The 20,886-nt window shown below is 37.5% G+C and overlaps 1 protein-coding gene across 1 annotated transcript in view; it reads left to right on the plus strand.

Moving 5' to 3' along the window:
• The window catches only part of nup155 (nucleoporin 155), a 112,321-nt gene extending 93,169 nt beyond the window's left edge, over positions 1-19,152 (plus strand). The window contains exons 32-36 of the mRNA XM_039750661.1: positions 988-1,108; positions 3,698-3,808; positions 14,770-14,906; positions 16,871-16,977; positions 18,085-19,152. Coding sequence (XP_039606595.1) covers positions 988-1,108; positions 3,698-3,808; positions 14,770-14,906; positions 16,871-16,977; positions 18,085-18,223 — 615 coding nt within the window. The 3' untranslated portion in view covers positions 18,224-19,152. The remainder of the gene's footprint in view (positions 1-987; positions 1,109-3,697; positions 3,809-14,769; positions 14,907-16,870; positions 16,978-18,084) is intronic.
• Positions 19,153-20,886: the final 1,734 nt, after the last annotated feature.

The following is a 20,886-nucleotide window of genomic DNA, read 5'->3' on the forward strand; positions in this document are numbered from 1 at the left end:
GCCAACCAGTTTACATTCTGATGGTTCCATTATTGAAGTCATGGCTTTTCAGCCTTGTCAGACTACTGGCACACAGTTTTGGATTTGCAGACTATGTCTCAGCTTCTGGTCCACAAAGATCAGAATTGGTCAAATTTGGATCTCCAAGGTAGAGCAGCTCATAGCTTTTAGTTTGGGGGAAGATTTTAGAAAGTTCCCACCCTCCCTCTGAGAATCTCATTGAGGGTGCTCTGAAAGAATCCCTGTACTTCTCGCAAAGTGCCATTCTCTTATCTCTTTTCTTCTCATTCCTTTGAGAGATGGTGTGTGTGTGGTTTTAAAGGAAGGTGGAACCTTCTCCCGATTGGATTAAAATCACATTCATTTACAAAATCAGTGTAGTTTTATTGGTGGTTTCTTCTTGTCATCTTAGTTATCATCCTTTAAATAATAGGTCTTTGTCCTAGCTTAAGCACCTTCTGGCTCAAGTGGTCTTGCGAAGGGCCTCTGGAGAGATGTCATTGCAACTTTGATTTACACCTTTTTTCAGATGAAGTCCAGGCAGGTCTTGCAAGTCAAGATAGATTGTAATCATTTTGTATGTAAAGCAAATGGAGGCTGTGTGCAGCTGAATGCCTGCATCCCTGTTAAATCTTCTTTCTTGACAGGCCTGGGGTGTCACTAAAACCTAGTTAAATGGAAAATGCTCACTTTGTCCAACACTGCTTACATGGTGTGAATAATAAAATAGCTGATACAATTTATTGATCTAACTCTTTGTTGTGTTACTGTTTTCTCAAGTATAATAAATACTGATTTTTTTTTTTCATTTCTGTTTGACTACATGCATCTTTTTTGTTTGTGAATTATCTCTAGTTTTACTGTGTATATTTAATTCTGAAAAAATATCCTTTAGTTCTGTTTTGTGGGTCAGTGCATTTTTAGTTTTTGCATATTGTTAACTGCCCATCCATTTATCTTGAACATTTTCTTTCTGTGTTTCTGCAGTTATATGGAGAATATGCCGATCTTTACAAGCTGTCAGAGTGCAAGCTAGCCATCATTCACTGTGCCAAACACTCTGACCCAATCCTGGTACAGAATCTCTGGCAAGAAATAATAGAAAAAGGTTTGTGAAGAAAGACAGAGAAATTAAAAAACTTATTTAAAACATTTTAAGTTCTGTTTATTCGTTTAACTTAGAATTTTAAGTTGGCCTTGTTTTTCATCTCTATATACCATTTTATGAGATCAAATCATGACAGGTTATCCTGGTGTACCGACACATGGGGTTGTCTAAAATATCAAAGTTTTCAAAGCTTCCAGCATGCATGGTAGTGTATGAACCTTGTTCAGGTGTAAAGTTTTCTCCTTAGTTTTTTCCCCCTGTTATTGAAAGTCAGTTATCAGGGTTTTCACTTGTCCTTGAACACCTGTAAAACCTTAAAATTAACAAAATGATTTTCCTGTCATGGGAAAAATGTTTTGTGCTTATAGTTGGGAGTGTGTCTGCATCCTGTATGACTCTAAGACACTTCTAATTATAGCAATAATATGAAATGGTTGCCTTAATCAATATCTGTTATGTTAATAATTGATTAGACTAAGTTTAAAGAAAGTATTTTTGTTTTCAGTGCATTATGAAAAAAATCACATATTCTACGTTTTATTCCACTGTATGATATTGCCTAGTAATAGTGTTAATAATACTTAAATGTGGTAAACTGATTCATTTCTGAGGGATTTGTGATTTAAAGTAGCATGCATCAAGTGATTTACGTTGCTACTAATACTTGGTAACTATTTTTTGTGTTCTACAGAGTCTCTACAGTATGTTCTTTTATTCAGCGATACTTAGTTCTTCATGATAACAAATATTTTTACTATTGTATATACATTAAGTTCACTTATAACAAACATACCTCATGAATGTGGAAAACGTTATCAGAATCAAAACCTTTGCTGCTTCAAAGTGGGTGTAGTGTTTGTGTATTAATTTTATATAATCAAGATACTACAGTAATTATCTTAATAAAAAGCTCAACATTAAGTATACAGTACTCCAATTAATTGGTCACTGATCTAAATCAGCCAGTTTTCACTACAAATGACGTGATCAGTAAAGTGGTCATTTGCAAAAAAACAATTTTTTTTTCAGGATATTCTTTTCTAAGCTTTACTGTAGTTTAGTTGTAGTGTTCCTTTACACACTCACAGTATTATGGTAGTTGAGATAGGCACATATTTTTTTGCTGTGAACTTCCCTTAAAGCAGACTTTGCTAGAGAGTGAAACCTTTACATTAAAGAAAATGGAGTAATAAACAGAAAAAGAAATCTGAGTCATTACCGTGTGCAATTGCAGAAACGGCAAGAAAAACTACTTTAATAAATTTGGACATTTTATTTTATCTTTTCAGACAAGCAATGTTCATTTTAATTAGTTTGGACAGTATGTTAATAACAGCAGCTGACAATTTCTGTTAGAAAAAGAAGAGATAAAGAACAATTTGAAATTTGTCTGTTTTACATGTAAACATGTTGTGCATGTTAGCATTTTGTCTTTTAGATAAACATTTTACAAACAAATGATTGATTTATGGCATTTTTTAATTGATTTTATTAAAGGGTAGGCAATCAAATATACAGAGGAAAACAACACTGTAACATTACATATTACATAATCACACGACATGAGATTCTCTATTTATCAATGTTACTCAAAACATTGATTAAAAGGAAAGTTAATACATGGAAGTTACATAGAACAGTGAACTGTGAACTTAAAGAGAAAACTCTTCACTACTATTAACATATACAGTTATAGTAGCAAAGGAACAACACAAGAAATAAAGGGTAGCCTCACCTTTTCAAAGCCATCAAATACTTGTTTAATATTTGCAGTCATACAGTTTAGTTTACAGTACCTAATTAAAGTAGCATCTATTTAATATATGGGCCTTTATACCAGTGATTTATGGCTTTTTTAAAGGTTTGTACTGTGTTTATTATTTGTACACATTGTGTGTCATACAGTATGTGTTATGGTAAGAAACAAGTACTGCAGTTGTAATCCATGTGTATAATTACACCCGAATTAGCTGGTATGCAGGAAAAAACAAAACTATAGTAAATATATATTTTAACTTCAAAAAGCTCTAGTGCAATTAATGATTTAAAATTATTAAAATCAGTAATTAATGTATAATTTACATGTATGCAATGTTTAACTGCCAATATCAATTGAATTAATCAATGTGCAAATAAATATATATTTTTGTTAGACAAATGGTGAAAGCCACATTTTAAAAATTAAGGTTTGTTTCAGATAAGTACATTACAGAAGTAATTAAACAGCTTGAAATTAGAAGCATTTTATTTCTTTATTGCCTTATGTATAAATATTTTCTCAGCATATTTTATTACTTAAAGTATATATTGTAAGGGAATTTTATTTATTTTATTATTTTTGTGATCACTGAACATCAAGCCTTCAACATTTAATTTTAATAGAAATACAAAGGTAACAGTTGTGGTCTATAGTTTAATTATAAAAGTACCAAAGTTAACACTTTAATATAGAACATAAGCAGTTTGTGTCTGGTTATGCAGGAACTTAGTGTTTTATGTGTTATAAAAAAATATATTTTCTTTATTAATGCAAAAGTAATGTGAAAATAATTTATTATAATCATTTTTTCTCCTTTTTTTGTTAACTAGAACTGAATGACAGTGTTGCAATGAACCCTGCAGATCAAATGCGAACACTTAACCTTAAACTGGTTTCTCTTGGCAAGATCTATATGGGGACACCAAGATACTTGCCTCTTGGTAGGTTTTTCTCATGTCTTTTTCATAAAGAAAATCTAGTTGAACTTAGAGGAAGGTTGATTTGTTTGCTGTAATGCTGCACTGATATATCATCAACAGATATTAATTATTTAAGCATTACCTATGAAAATACATTGTAATTTATTAAGGAATTTGTATCTCTATATAGCATTCAGATTTAAAATTGTGTACTATAATGCAGGTAATAAGAGAGACTTGTGCTTCCTGTACTTTGTTTTAATTATTTTTCTTCGCTCTACAAGTATTTACAGTGTTCTTGAGGCTGATTCACCAATTAGCTGTGAAACACTGAATCTCAGTGAGATTGCACAGGTGTTGAACCAGGTGAAGATAGGGAAGGCTGCAGGGATCTGTAGTATCTGGGGTTAACTTTTCCTGGCTGGTTGTAAGGCTGTCCTCTTCTGGCATTGCAAGCAATCTTTGCTTCCATTTGAGAGACAGGCTTCACCCCAACTGACTGGAAAACAGGACTTGTTCTTATCTGGAAAGGGAAGGGTGATCACCAGGATTGCGGCAACTACATGGGGAAAAGGTCCTTGTTAGAGTCATCCTCAATAGGATCCATGATCACTTGCTGACCGGAGCAGTCTGTTTTTATGCCTAATAAGTCTATTATTGACTGGATCCTGGCACTGAGGGTTTGTATTGAGCGCAAACGCAAATATCAGCAGAGTTTCTTTGCAGCCTTTGTCGATTTTCATAAAGCGTTCGACTCAGTTGATCAAGCTGTCTTGTAGAACATCCTGTGACTTTGCAGGATCCCACTGCAGTTGCTGAATATCATGCACAGTGTATTCAGTGTAACTGCAGTCATATAAATAGCCGCTACCCACTCAGACACTGATGCCTTACACCTTTCCCTGACCCCAGAATGCACTGGAGATCTGCTATAATGCCACACAAGATCTTGTGCTCTCAGCTGCAGAGCACAGCCAGATAATTTTAAATGCAAGTAGTTGGGCCTCAATGTATCTGGAGGAAGGGTGCTCTATCAGCCAGTGAAGTTCTGCAGCATCGAGATTGCATATATATGAGGCTGAGCAGCATGCTCTATATAATATATATATAAAATGTGTGTGTGTGTGTTTCAGAGCGGCAACTGGCGAGGTACAAGGTGCCATTGTGTACTCACATTTACAAGATGACTATGATTTTTGAATGTCGGGATTTATAAGTTGGATTTTTTTTTGGCATCCATAGCTTCTTATTTCTGGGGGCTTGAATTCACAGATTTTTGTAAATGAAACCCAAGGTGAAGAATTTTAAAGATCAAATGACCTAATCTTTAATGTTCAATAGCTTTGCAATTCTGAAGAACACTGTACCAATGTTTGATAAACTTGTATGTGTTGAGCTTACTTCATAAAACATAATGCAGTGAATGTCTTCCCAGGTTTATGTTGCAGTGAAAAGTCAAGCAAAATGATACCTTTCATTGACTAACTAAAAAGATTACAATATGCAAGGTTTCGAGACAGCTTAGGTCTGTTCTTCAGGCAAGATGTAGCCTGAGCTGCCTCAAGAGCATCCATTTGTAATCTCTTTAGTTATTTAATAAAAGGTATCATTTTTCTTGACTTCTCATTTCATCCATAATAACACGGTATAACACCCTTCTACTACAGTTTTTTGTTAGTAAGATGTAAATGTCTGAATAGAGAGATTTGTTTGAACACATGCAGTTTCCAGACAAAACAAAAGGCCTTCTGTGACTGATGAAAAGGCACACCAACAAAAGCATGTTGACTGAGGGCTTGTTATACCTACCATGTGAATATGGCATGCAAACTGCAACACAAAGAGCATGTGCAGTCAGTGACCAAACTCATTAGTACATTTTGTGGCCCATTCCATCAGTATGTTGGTAATCTCCTAGTCAATAAGTGACAGTGTTTGGTGATTGTCACATTTCTAACAATGTCACAACAGAGAAAGTAAAATGAAAGAAGAGTTGTACTTGCTATTACTGGCTTTAGGAGGAAAAAAGTAGAAGGTGGCATGTCCAAAAGAGGTGAAAGGAGGATTTATAATATGTTCATTAGTAGTTGACCTACATGATGAACAGATGGATTTCAAATATTTTTGCATGCTTGTCTTATGCTTTGATGACCTGTTGTGTCATATTCAGCCCTTCATTCATCATTTTGGAACCCATATAACTAACATCTCCTTGAAATTCACCACTTTGCATATGTATAGAGTATGTCCGCATCGCCGTATAGTTACAAAAAATGCTATGTGCAGTGTGTGGCGAAACCCCTGTGTGCACAGGGATGTACCTCTGTGTTTGATGTCATTCATGCATATGGTCCTCGGGCTGAGTGTGTATGTGTCAAGTATAAACCAGTCCTAAAAGCTGCAATGAGAAATATTGTACACACAGCAACAAATGTGACAAATTAAAGGGATGCTGTTTTTATCTTGGGTAGCTGCTGTAGAGAAAAGTGCAGAAATTTAATTTGGCGCACACTTGAGAAAAATGACAAATTCCTTGCACATTGAAATAATATTAATTTTCAGTTTTCTGCCTAGTGATGATATTCCAACTGCTTTCATAGAGCTTCTGGATAATTTTAAGCATAACGAATGATATATTACAAAAGGGGCATGTGTTTTATGTCGCTGTATTAATGACTTAAAGGTAATATCTTTGAGTTAGTCCACACAAACACAGATACTGTAAAATTGAAAATGTCATTTTCATTTTAAAAATTTTCTTTCCAAACTAGTGTGTTCAGATCATTTTCTAAAAACTGATATGCCTAAATCACACAAATCACGCCTACTTGGCATGCTTCAATTGAATTGCCCAAAAGAACAAGGAAATAACAAAACATTTCATTATTTGTCAAGACAAAGAAGTCTAAGTCTCCTTTTTAAGGTTACAAACGCTTACATGGTTACCAAAGCCTTGGAAAATGTACACGAGTCCTGTTAAACACTGTGAAATATTCAGGTGTTTCAAGGCAGTGAAGTTAGGAAAGGGCAATCCTGATAGTAAAGATGAGATCTCAAAGGGAATTATCAGAACAAACAGTGTCTTGATCACATACAAATCATACATCAGCCTTTTCAAAAACGTTTAATGTGCATGGCAGGCCAAAACTGTTAAAATATGTTTTTATATTTATCATTGGAATTGTGGACTAGGTCTTTGTGTTTGGACTTGAATGTGAGCTTAACCCTTTAAGGATATTGCCCAGAGCACTGCAATTTGAAACCGTAAACGAGAAAAATTAGTTTTCCTAAACTAGTTTTATTCACTCATGTATTTTACACTGCTTATCTGAAGCCGAGTCGCAGGGGCAACAGTCTTCGCAGAGAGACCCACATGTCCTTTTCCCCAGCCACACTTGCTAACGCATACTATGGGATGCTAAGGTGTTCCCAGGCCATCTGGGAAATATAATGCCCCAGCAAGCCCTGGGTCTGCCCCGAGGTCTTTTCTCAGCTGGGTCATGCCTGTAAAACATCCACAGTGAGAGCCCAGCCTCCCTGTGGAGAAAGCTCATTTCGGCTGCTTACACCCGCAATCTCATTCTTTTGGTCATTACCCAAAGCTAACGACCTCAGGTGATGGCAGGAATGTAAATCGAGAGCTTCACCTTCTGACTCGGCTCCTTCTTTACCAGTAGAGATCAGTTTAATGACCGTATAACTCTGCTTGGCACCCAAAACTCCTCCACTTGAGGCAGTAACTCCTACTGAGGACCATGGCCTCAGATTTAGAGGTGCTGATCCTCATCCCTGCAACTTTGCACTTATTTGCAAACCGTCTCACTGCATGGTGGAGTTCCAGCCCAATGAAGCCAACAGGACCACGTCATCTGCAAAAAGCAGTGATGTGATCTTAAGGTCACCAAACTGGTCCCTCCCCTTCCTGGGTGCGCTTTGATGTCTTCTCCATGAAAATCACAAATAGGACAGGAGAAAAATAACAGCCCTGGTGGTGTCCTACACTAAACTGGAAATGGAGCCATTTTTACGAGTATACAGACACAGGTCTCACCACTGTGATTATAAAGGGACCGAATAGCCCTTATTAGGGGCCACAGGACCCCCTACACCCCCTAGAGAATCCCTTGAGGACGTGGTCATGAGCCAAATCTGAGTCCACAGAACACATGTGGACTGATTGGGCATACCCCCATGCCCCCTTCAGAATCCTCCTGAGGGTAAAGAGCTAGTCCATTGTTCCATGGCCTGGACAGAATCCACATTGCTTCTCCTGGACCTGAGGTTCCACAACTTGGTGTCTCCTTTCTAGTACCTTGGCATAAGCTTTTCCACGGAGGCTGAAGAGTATGATCTCCTGATAGTTGGAGCACTCCCTCCTCCCCCCTTTTTAAAAATGGGGACCAATACCTCTGTCTGCCACTACAGAGGCACAGCTCCCAATGACCACACAATATTGAAAAGGCATGTCAACCATGTTATCCCAACAGTGTCCCGAGCCTTCAGCATTTCTGGGCTGATATCCTCCACTCCCAGTGCCTTTCCACTGAGGAGTTGCTTAACTACCTCAGTGACCTCCCTCAGGGAAAGGAAAATTGACCCCCCATCAGCTTCTGGCTGTGTCTCCTCCAAATAGGTCATTCCACTGGGTTCAGGAGCTCCTCAAAGTGCTCCTTCATCACCAGATAGCATCCTCAGTCTTTTGTTCAGCACTTCTCTAACCTTGCTGAAAGCAGCCTATATGAATCCATGCCTTCCCTTTTTGAGTTGCCTGATTGTTTGGCAAGAACCTCTTTGAGCCTGATCGATAGTCACTTTACATAGTCTCTCTGAACTCCTCCTATACCTGGGTTTTTGCTTCCCTGACCACCAAGACCACAACCCTTTTGGCCTGTCAATACCTTAATGCTGCTTTGGGATTCTCCCATGTTAATCATACATGGAAAGCCTCTTTTTTCAGCCTAATGGCATCCCTCACCTCTGGTGTCCACCATTGGGTCTTTGGGTTTTCACCTTGAGTGGCACCTATGGCCTTCAGACCATAGGTCTTATCAGCTGCTTCCACAATGGATGCTTTGAACAGCCACATGTGTTTTAAAGTCTCCCAGCAAAACTATGGAGTCCCGAGCTGGAACCCTTTCCAGGATCCCCTCCAGTGACTCCAAGAAGACCCAGTACAAAGAGCTGCCATTTGTTGTTCTAACTTGGCATCAACCAGGCAGGGACTCAATAAGACGCCCACTCCAGCCCAACGCTTTTCCCCTTGGCAACTCCAGAGTAAAGGAGAGTCCAGCCTCTTTTAAGGGGTTTGGTTCAAGAACCAAGTGAGTGGTTGGATGTGATCTCAACTATATCTAGTTGGTAGCTCTCCACCTCACCCACCAACTCTAACTCCTTCCCCCCAAGGGAGGTGACATTCACCATCCCAAGAGTCGGTTTATGTGTCTGGGTTCCAGTCCAGCAGGGCTTCTGCCTACTACTGACACCCTGGTCACATTGCACTCGGCCTCTATTCCTAGTGCAAGTGGTGGGCCCCAGAAGGGCATTACTACATTGTTTTTGGGCTTCGTCTCACTGGATCCTGCAGCAGGCCCAGCTGCCAGGCATTCGCCTGTGGACACTTCTCCAAGGCCTGGCTCCAGGAGGAGACACCAGTATCGGGGTGCTCTTTTTATCTTTATGAAGCTGCAATTTTAGGGACTGTGAATCGCTCTTTGACTGATCCCTCACCTGGGACCAAGGCAGTACCAGGAGCTTCTGCTCTGGACAACATAGGTTCACAGGGGCAGTCAAACCTCTCCACCACAATAAGGTGGCAATTCCCAAAAAGGCTAAAACTAATTTTAGAAAGTGCTTTATTGGTTAGGTTGGACTTCAAGTTGTGAAAACATCACGCAAATGTGACAGGTGTCTGGTCACACTTACCAGGTAATCTAACTTAGACACCATTAAAATATCTGACTACGCCCCCCAGTTTTATTAATAGACTGGAAACCTTTGAGATTTACAGAAAATAGCACACAGGGTTCTTTAAATAGGGCGGTGAGTAAACACACAATGAAAGACACAACAGTAATTTCAGGAAAAGCAACAGTAACTTCTATTGCTCAAGACAGTAATAATTACATTAAAAATATAAATGAACATAAATAAAATCTAACAATATCAGGAACAAAATTCCTTTTTTTAGAAAGGAAAGCACACAGTCCACACTCTAAAAGTCCATTAAAAACAAGGATTGGAGGATACAACCTTTAGTGGTGCAGAGTCCAGTTTGTGCACTGTTACACCAACAACTAACCTTCCAACTGTCCACGGATGCACTCTGTTCACTGGACACTCATTTCCCAAAGAAGTTTTATCAAAATCGTGGAATCCCTGTCTCTTCGTCGTGCCTTTTTTTTCCACTCTGGGCTCCTGTATTGCTGTGGTCTAGACACGCCTCATTTCTCGTCTGCCAGCTTTGCTCAGTCCTTTGATGCAGCTTCCCTCTCTCGCTGGACCCACAACCGGTGTCTATTTGTGGAGCTGTCTCTTCCTCCCTGGAAGTAAGTGTTGCCGTCCTTGTGCCTCACGTTGTGCCAGCCACATACCCTTGTCTGTCTGCGAGCCCCTGTGCTCTGTCCAAGTGTCTTGAAGTGGACTGTCCCTCTCTTTGCCTTCTCCTGCCCAGAAGTTTAAATCTCCTTCAGTCCCTGCAATTATCAGTTCTGCACAATCGGATTAAACAATGACACATCTAAATTTCCTGGGTTTAACAAATAATGAAAACACAAGTTAACAAAATGTATTGTTAGCAACTATCAATGAGTACACAGCTGATTAGAAACCAATATTCTCAGACAAGTTGTCTCCAAGTCAGGTAAATACAAACATCCTCCAAGGAAAGGAGCAGGTATTTTATCACAGCTTTGTATTGTTTGTATACTCAACCAGTCAACTTCAAAACGGTGACTCCTTTGCAAGACATCAAATACCTACAGTACATCCTGCAGACAGCCCTGACACAATCAGTAACTGGATTTCCCAGGAAATTGAAAAAAAGTTCCCCTTCTGACACAAAACTGTTGTGTGTGTGTGTGTATATGTGTATATGTATCTTTTTTTTTTTTTTTTTTTAAGAACCTGGGTTTAGCATAGTCCCAGCTGTATGTATATATTTACAGTCAATGAGAAAGTTTGGGGACCCAACTTAGCCTACATACTGTAATAATCTACTATACTTTTAACAAAAAAGATAACAGTGGTATGTCGTATCATTTCCTAACATCTGAGTACTGGGGTGTTTTCCGAACAAAAATTTTTAGTGAAGCAGTATTTAATTGTATGAAATTAAATCAAATTTGAAAAACTGGTTGTGCACAAATTTGGGTCCCCATGTAATTTTGCTGATTTGAATGCATGTAACTGCTCAATACTGATTACTTGCAACACCAAATTGGTTGGATTAGCTCACAAAGCCTTGAACTTCATAGACAAGTGTCCAATCTCGAGAAAAGATATTTAAGGTGGTCATTTGCAAGTTGTGCTTCCCTTTGACTCTCCTCTGAAGAGTGACAGCATGGGATCCTCAAAGCAAATCTCAAAAGATCTGAAAACAAAGATTGTTCAGTATCATGGTTTAAGGCAAGGCTACAAAAAGCTATTTCAGAGGTTTAAACTGTCAGTTTCAACTGTAAGGAATGGAATCAGGAAATGGAAGGCCACAGGCACAGTTGCTGTTAAACCCAGGTCTGGCAGGCCAAGAAAAATACAGGAGCGGCATATGCAAAGGATTGTGAAAATGGTTATAGACAACCCACAGATCACCTCCAAAGACCTGCAAGAACATCTTGCTGCAGATGGTGTATCTGTACATCGTTCTCCAATTCGGCACAATTTGCACGAAGAACATCTGTATGACAGGGTGATGAGAGAGAAGCTGTTTCTGCACACACGCCACAAACAGAGTCGCATGTTGTATACAATTGCTCATTTTGACAAGCCAGATTCATTTTGGAACAAAGTGCTTTGGACAGATGTAACAAAAAATGAGTTATTTGGTCATAACAAAAAGCGCTTTGCATGGCGGAAGAAGAACACCACATTCCAAGGAAAACACCTGCCTACCTACTGTCAAATTTGGTGGAGGTTCCATCATGCTGTGGGGCTAGTTTAGGGACTGGGGCCCTTGTTAAAGTCGAGGGTCTGATGAATTCATCTCAATGTCAACAAATTTTTCAGGATAATGTTCAAGCATCAGTCACAAAGTTGAAGTTACGCAGGGGTTGGATATTCTAACAAGACAATGACCCAAAACAAAGTTCAAAATCTACAAAGGCATTCATGCAGATGGAGAAGTACAATGTTCTGGATGGTCATTACAGTCCTCTGACTTGAATATCATCAAAAATCTATGGGATGATTTGAAGCAGGCTGTCCATGGTCTGCAACCATCAAATTTAACTGAACTGGAGAGATTTCGTAGAGGCTGTTATATTTGCAAAAGGAAGCTCAACTAAGTATTAAAGTAATATCCCTGTTGGAGTGCCCAAATATATGCACCTGTCTAAATTTGTTATGATACATCCATCCATCCATTTTCTAACCCGCTGAATCCGAATACAGGGTCACGGGGGTCTGCTGGAGCCAATCCCAGCCAACACAGGGCACAAGGCAGGAACCAATCCTGGGCAGGGTGCCAACCCACCACAGTTGTTATGATACATATATTCTGTTAATCCAATAAACCTAATATCACTGCTGAAATACTACTGTTTCCATAAGGCATGTCATATATTAAAAGGAGGTTGCTACTTTGAAAGCTCAGCCAATAATAAACAAAAATCCAAAGAATAAAGAGGGGTTCCCAAAGTTTTTCATATGACTGTTTGTATATGTATGTATGTACAGTGGTGTGAAAAACTATTTGCCCCCTTCCTGATTTCTTATTCTTTTGCATGTTTGTCACACAAAATATTTCTGATCATCAAACACATTTAACCATTAGTCAAATATAATACAAGTAAACACACAATGAAGTTTTTAAATGATGGTTTTATTATTTAGGAGAAAAAATCCAAACCTACATGGCCCTGTGTGAAAAAGTAATTGCCCCCTTGTTAAAAAATAACCTAACTGTGGTGTATCACACCTGAGTTCAATTTCCGTAGCCACCCCCAGGCCTAATTACTGCCACACCTGTTTCAATCAAGAAATCACTTAAATAGGAGCTGCCTGACACAGAGAAGTAGACCAAAAGCACCTCAAAAGCTAGACATCATGCCAAGATCCAAAGAAATTCAGGAACAAATGAGAACAGAAGTAATTGAGATCTATCAGTCTGGTAAAGGTTATAAAGCCATTTCTAAAGCTTTGGGACTCCAGAGAACCACAGTGAGAGCCATTATCCACAAATGGCAAAAACATGGAACAGTGGTGAACCTTCCCAGGAGTGGCCAGCCGACCAAAATTACCCCAAGAGAGCAGAGACGACTCATCCGAGAGGTCACAAAAGACCCCAGGACAACGTCTAAAGAACTGCAGGCCTCACTTGCCTCAATTAAGGTCAGTGTTCACGACTCCACCATAAGAAAGAGACTGGGCAAAAACGACCTGCATGGAAGATTTCCAAGGCGCAAACCACTGTTAAGCAAAAGAACATTAGGGCTCGTCTCAATTTTGCTAAGAAACATCTCAATGATTGCCAAGACTTTTGGGAAAATACCTTGTGGACTGATGAGACAAAAGTTGAACTTTTGGAAGGCAAATGTCCCGTAACATCTGGCGTAAAAGGAACACAGCATTTCAGAAAAAGAACATCATACCAACAGTAAAATATGGTGGTGGTAGTGTGATGGTCTGGGGTTGTTTTGCTGCTTCAGGACCTGGAAGGCTTGCTGTGATAGATGGAACCATGAATTCTACTGTCTACCAAAAATCCTGAAGGAGAATGTCCGGCCATCTGTTCGTCAACTCAAGCTGAAGCGATCTTGGGTGCTGCAACAGGACAATGACCCAAAACACACCAGCAAATCCACCTCTGAATGGCTGAAGAAAAACAAAATGAAGACTTTGGAGTGGCCTAGTCAAAGTCCTGACCTGAATCCAATTGAGATGCTATGGCATGACCTTAAAAAGGCGGTTCATGCTAGAAAACCCTCAAATAAAGCTGAATTACAACAATTCTGCAAAGATGAGTGGGCCAAAATTCCTCCAGAGCTGTAAAGACTCATTGCAAGTTATCGCAAACGCTTGATTGCAGTTATTGCTGCTAAAGGTGGCCCAAACAGTTATTAGGTTCAGGGGGCAATTACTTTTTCACACAGGGCCATGTAGGTTTGGATTTTTTTTCTCCCTAAATAATAAAAACATCATTTAAAAACTGCATTTTGTGTTTACTTGTGTTATATTTGACTAATGGTTAAATGTGTTTGATGATCAGAAACATTTTGTGTGACAAACATGCAAAAGAATAAGAAATCAGGAAGGGGGCAAATAGTTTTTCACACCACTGTATATATACATATACATATACATATATGTGTGTGCGTGTGTGTGTGTATATATCAATGATTTAGATGTCACAGTGGATAGAATCCATCTACTAAGTATATGCAGTTGTGTGATTTTTTTTTTTCTTTCTTTATGAATAAGAAATAAGTTCTGTTTTTAAAAAAGTTAATGAATATTATTTATATTATACATTTAAAGGCAATTCATATAAATCAGCACGTTACACTAACTTGAATCCCTCAATGGGTAACATTTACGATGGCTGATTATTTTCATTCAGATTTTGTAGTGTATTTGGATTATTAACATAATTTTCTGCAACTTTGTGAAACTGGTGTATTGAACTCAATAGGTTTTCAACAGGACTGTTGATTTAAAAGATACAAAGCTACTCACAAGGGCATACTGATCTTAATTTTTGTTAAAAAAAACCCAAAAACTTAAATTTATTTTTGATCAAAATATCATTTACTTTTTTTTTTATTCATCAGACTTTCTGGTAAAACAGCTGGAGCTGCATGTCTGCAGGAAAAATTGGGATGTGAGTTTTGTAACATGCACTATGAGGGAAATTGGAATCCCACTCCCAAAACTCCTAGATGTGTATGATCATCTTTTTAAGACTAGGGTAAGTCCAACATGGAGCAAATTGCTAAAATGGTACACATTATTAAGTTACTCCTATTTGTTAGTAATACATCCCACACAATCTTGAAGTACTTTTAGAAAGAAGTTATCTTCCTTTATGCCACAACAAACATTGTTTATTATAATGCAGTGTATTATTTCAGATATTGGACTTCATTGTTACAAAACATTGTGAATGGTATTAAAAATTAGCAATGCAGTATAAATTGGTGGCATGGGTTACTATTTACCACTACATACTTTTAGTCCAGTGGTTTTAACAAAGCTACTGAGTTTCAACCACAAAATAATGTAATGAAGTCATTTTTACAGTGGCCAAAAGTAGTAGTATGATACATTGGCCTTACATTATTAATCTTTTTTATTTTGTTTCTCTGTTTTACTTTATACAGGGAGATGCACTCTAAAGACTCCCTAAATATTCTGTTGTAACTCCCGTTAGGATGAAGCAATCAGAACAAAAAAAAAAAAAAATACGCTATATACCTTGACATATGTGTAATCTATTGCATTACGTGCAATGCTGGAAGTGGTTTCCGTTTTCTGCCAGACACATTTTGATTCGGCACTCCATGTTGCTGAACTGGTGGAATAGCAGCAATTTCACGTTGGATGTTGTGGTGGCCAAAGCACCTTTGAAATTACCCTGTTGCCGAAGAATGGCTCAATTTCTGCCGTGCTCCTTGCTGATGTGTGGCACATTGCTCCATCTTGCTGGAAGTAACCTTCCATTAACTCACGATCATCCAGTTGATTCTGACATTGCTTAAATGAATTGGTGACTCAATAGATTTACACCATGAAGACATACTGCTCAATACTGTATACCACCATCCTGATGAGCAGTAAGTGACTAAGAGAAGGGGTACGGGCAGTATACACCCAGAATTTGCAAACAGAGGTGAAACATCACGACGATTGTCCAGCGCCTACCTCATTGCTCCAACGCTGGGCCATCCCGGCTTGTTTGAAGCTCCATATACTGAGGAGCATATTGCAAGTTGCTTCATTCAGATTGCTTTGTTCCAGCGAGAGTTATTACGGAATATTTGGGATTTCTTTCAAGTGAATCTCCCTGTAGTATATAATAACTTATAAAAGTTTTCCTTGGCACCATGATGGTTCAGTGTCCAGCACTACCATATCAACTTCAGAAAATGGTTTCTATATCCCAGCTTGGTCTGTGTCCATGTAGAATTAGGCTTCATAGACCCACAACCATCAACTTGGATTAAGTGGGTTTAGAAAATAGATGGATGTCTACATTATTTCCCTATGAACCACAGTTTTTTGATTTATTTTTAACTCTTAGCATTGTTTAGCTTGCTTTTGAACTAAATCTGTATGGTAGGTGTGCTATATATTAGACTGAAAGGGCTGCGTTAATTTAATAACAGCTGAAGAATAATTTCAGTGGCTTTGGTGTTTAATCCAGGCATACAGATTCACAGGCCAAAATCCATACATTTTTTAAACCAACTTTAAACTAAATTTAGGGCAGCTAACCCAAACCCAATTTTCTGGAGTTGTAAGGTAGCAGTGCTATTCACAATGCCACTCAGAGACTAGTGCTCTTAATGATAGATTCATACATATGGCTTAGCTTAATAGGTGAATCTGAGTGATGTACCTCAAAAGATATTAAATCCAACCAAAAAAGAAGTCAGTTCAATATCATTAGGGTTCCATGTGTTGTTTTCATGGTTTCTTATACAACCAGGTCATGTTTGTTCCTTCAGGCTGAATATTTATATAGCAAGTGCAATAAAGCTAAAATGGGTTGTCTCATGTTGGTGTTTAGTTTGACCATTTCAAACAGCAATGTTGACTTCATTAATAACAATTGTGCTTTTATAAAAGTGTCTTTTTATAAGAAGTAGCTAGCTTTACAAAATTATTACTTTAATCGTTACTTTTTTGAGGATAGTCTTATGATCATTTTAGGACCCTGTGTGGCAGAGAGAAAAGAGGCCCTTGCATCTTTTGGAATGCATTTATGTCCTTCTGTCTGCTTATGTGCAAGATCCAACACTACTTCCAGTAAATGAGAGGTAAAGCAAGGATTTTTCTTTTTTTTTGTTGTTGTTAATGCAAAAGTAACAAACTGAGAGTGTGTCTGTCATTATTTAATTGAATATGCTCACAGGTTTGTAAATAAAGCAAAAATATGTCCTGGTATTTTTGTGGCCAAAAGCAACTGTATATTATTTAAATCAATTTGATTCGTTAAGGTCAGAGAGCAGCAAAAGTTGTATTGAAAAAGTGGATGGGAAAGCAAAAACTACTAGGAGTTTAAAATTGGTTCTAATCTTAATTGCCAAAATATTGAACATCAATAAATTAGGCATTTTACAGGCAATTACATTAAGCCTATTGAAAAATACACTACAACTTACACAAATAGCAAGCATGTGCGTTGCTACTGGGACGGTGTTAGAATCCACTAGCCAAAAAGCTAGCTGAAAGTACAAAAATCATTACATTATGGTGTGTCCCTTCCAAGGTAAGTTATTGCTTCTTCCAGTTGCTACTGAGAATTAGCTGTGGCTCATCTTGGTACTTGAGAAGGTGGATTTGCAAAAATGGACAGATATATAATGTGTTTGCAGTTTTTGTGTAGAGAGACTGTTGTTACTGGAAATAACTGATAAATTTGGTTTCAGGCTAATTTATTTCAAGCATTACAGAATGATACTCGGGATTTGTGGTGAATAATCAATTCAATTTGGGAATGCTTAAGAACGCTTTAACTCAAAAGCAGCCTATATAATCTCTTTTAAGTGAAGATAGGACAATATGCAGTATAAATTTCTTGTAGTTTAAGCTCTTACCTGAAAATCATCTTTTAGGATAGAAAAATATATGTTCAGAACAACTATAAGAACAATTTAACCTAGTTCTAGATTCACAGAAAAATCCATACTTTAGGTTTCTCTTTTTTACTCTTGAATGTTTTACCTTAAAGTAGTAAATAATGTGTTGCTGCTTTATTTTTTTTAACATTGTCTAAAAGTTCATTCTTTGTGAGTTGTTTATTCTTAATATATCACACCAGTGTCTTTGCCAAGCTCAATGTAAATTTAAATAGGAGATTTAATGCATATGCCTGGAAGATGTATGCTAATTCATGTTGTCTTTTTTTTTTTTTTTTCTTCTAGGAGGAAATTCACAAACATCTGCCTTGATAACATTTGTGGATACCTTGTAGAGTTGCAGTCTTTAAGTCCATGTGTAGCACTACACTCCACCATTGGAAACTTCAAAACCCTTCAGGCCAGACTGGAGAGAGTTCACTGACAATACGCTAATTTTTGATAATATCCAGCGCAGGGATTCTTTAAGTAGACACCATCATCCTTATATAGCATTACGGCTAGGAAAGAAAAAAAATACTTCTGGACTACCCCAGTTTTTATCTTGCCTCGGGTTGGCTAGGGTTTTTTCTTTCTGTCTTCAGATCAATGTAATTGAGTAAAGCATGTAAATAGGATGTGATGGAAATTGATTTCCTGTTGGCAGTTTCATAATCTAAAATGTTGGCAAATGAACTCTGATAATCGGTATCTTCCTTAATAATAATGTATATTTGTTTCGAACACAAATGCATCCCACCTAGTGTATGCATTATTTGAAGTCATTAATTAATAAAAAAAGAAGTAATATTTATGTAAATAGTGGGATGATGAGATACATTTTTGATAAGTGTTTTCAAATAATTTGAAAAGCACAATTGAGAATTCATTTGTAATTTAATTATGAGACATATTCCTAAGCATCACACGCTGAAAAAAGGAACAGTGTATCAGTAAATCCCCTGGATTCATTCTGAGAGCTTTATTCTGTTTTAAGGTTAAAAGCAAAGTGCATTAGGGCTTAGCAAATGTGTGTAACCTTGTTTTTCAAAGTTTATTAAGTAATGCCTTTCCAGAAGCCCGTTAGTATAAATACATAAATGCATTGTGCTGATACAAAATGTTGGAGACTTCATTTGAAATCGAAAGTGGCACAAGTGACATTTCTAACTCATTAAGTTGTCTGTATGGTTTATACAAGCAGATACATTAGGAACATTGATGAAAAATGTATTTTAAAAACAGTATATTTTCTAATTATGACCTAAATAAGCAAAGCAATTATTTTGTACCTGGAGTTGTTTTTTAATGTATTATAAATATTTTGTTTTCATTTTCAGCATATTAGAATAAAAAGCATAAAAACTAATGATATTTTTAATTTTGAAAATCATTTTATTTGTTTTTCAAGATTATGTGGATAAAGTAACAGCTGGTAGTCCACATTGTGTATTATAAACTGTATTACTTACAATGTTAATATGAAAAACTGTTTTGTTTTAACTGTTTGGGCAAGATTTGTATTGCATCTGTAGATTATTCTGTACTTCAAAAAACTTGCCAAGGTTTGGAAGAAGTCAAATTTATTCTTTTAAAATTGTACATTCAGAGCTTTCCGTATGTGTTGACAGAGTGTAGTGAAAACAGTTGTCTTAACCCTTCATACAGATTTAAGCCTATTGCCTACTAAAATGCACTAAACAATGTATTTGATTGTCCCTATACAGTTAAGAGTTGTGCTCTTCTACTTTTTAAGGGATAGAAACCAAAAATGAATGTTTGACTTTAAAGAGTCAAATAATGTACACAAATGAGGAAGTATGAAGCACAGTTTTATACTTCTGCCTCTTATTTATCTTTTTATCATAAAAATGATTTGCTTAACAGGAAACTTTACATTCCCAGTACTCATTGATAACTGAACCAAAAGTTGTTGAGTCATTGATAAAATTAAGGCTGCCTTTTGTCACTTGATATGATGAAATGAATTGTGGCATTTGAATCAGCAGTAAGAATGAAGGCATCGTGTAAGACGCAGAGGAGTTAACATTAGGTTTATTGATTTCTGGAACTGCAGCATCAAGCAGAAGGCAAGGATTAGCCATGATTAAGGGTCTCAGTCCATCGCAGTACCCAACACACACACTTGCATGAGGACCATCTGGAGTCACAAATCAGCATGATATCCATCTCTTTTTGGTTTTTAGAAAAACATACATGCAGGCACAAGGAGAGCATACAAACACCACATATAGGATGGCATAGATGCTAAGTTTGTACAAGTCTTGGGCAGCAGCAGGCCAAAATGAAAGACAACCTTGAAATTGTCCAAAGGTTGGTGTGGCTTTAGCAGTATTGTATCTGGAGTGAAGTATTCAGAAAAGTCTTTTGCTTTTAATTTTTTTTTTGAGGGTCATTCTTTGTTCATCTTTCCCCCATTTTTTGCTTCATTCAGAAGATTTGGGTATTGAATAAAATAATGATCTTGAATCCAGGCAGGTAAAATAAGGTTCCATTGCAGGGTTATTGAACCCACTTTTGGAAACAGGTTAAGGATAGTGAAGTCCTTAACATGAACTGAGGAAAGCTTTTCTTCTTCTTAGGATTCACCTTGGGTACCTCCTGCAGGAGTTTGGGATTGGAAGATCTACCAGGCAAAGTCTACTATAGTAGAAAGACCCTGGAGAAGACTATACCTCTCAGCTTTCCTAGGAGTGCCTAGAAATTCCCAAGAAGCTGGAGACTGGTAGCAGGGTTGGAGGTGTCTGCTCTGACCAACTCAGTCTGTTTACACCCTAAACCTCAAGCAGAAGAGCAGATTACAAATGATGATTATCACTGGCCTGTTCTCATGCAACATTTTAGCAACTTTCCTTGAACCAGATAGGAGCTTTCTGTTAGAACCACATGGTCAGGAGAGTCATTGCTGTTTCAGCTGGAGGACATTTTTTGTAACAAAAAAAAAATGCAATCTAAATTTCTTATTGAGGCTTGCATCATTTAAATATTTCTTTCTCCATGCTGCTATATATATATATTTCCATATTTTATAGTTGTAATTTAAATACTGCAAGTGTCACAAGAATAAAGTGGTCTTTCTGTTTTCTT

Source organism: Polypterus senegalus, chromosome 4, assembly GCF_016835505.1.
Source record: "Polypterus senegalus isolate Bchr_013 chromosome 4, ASM1683550v1, whole genome shotgun sequence".
In the NCBI taxonomy this organism is placed as follows: domain Eukaryota; kingdom Metazoa; phylum Chordata; class Cladistia; order Polypteriformes; family Polypteridae; genus Polypterus; species Polypterus senegalus.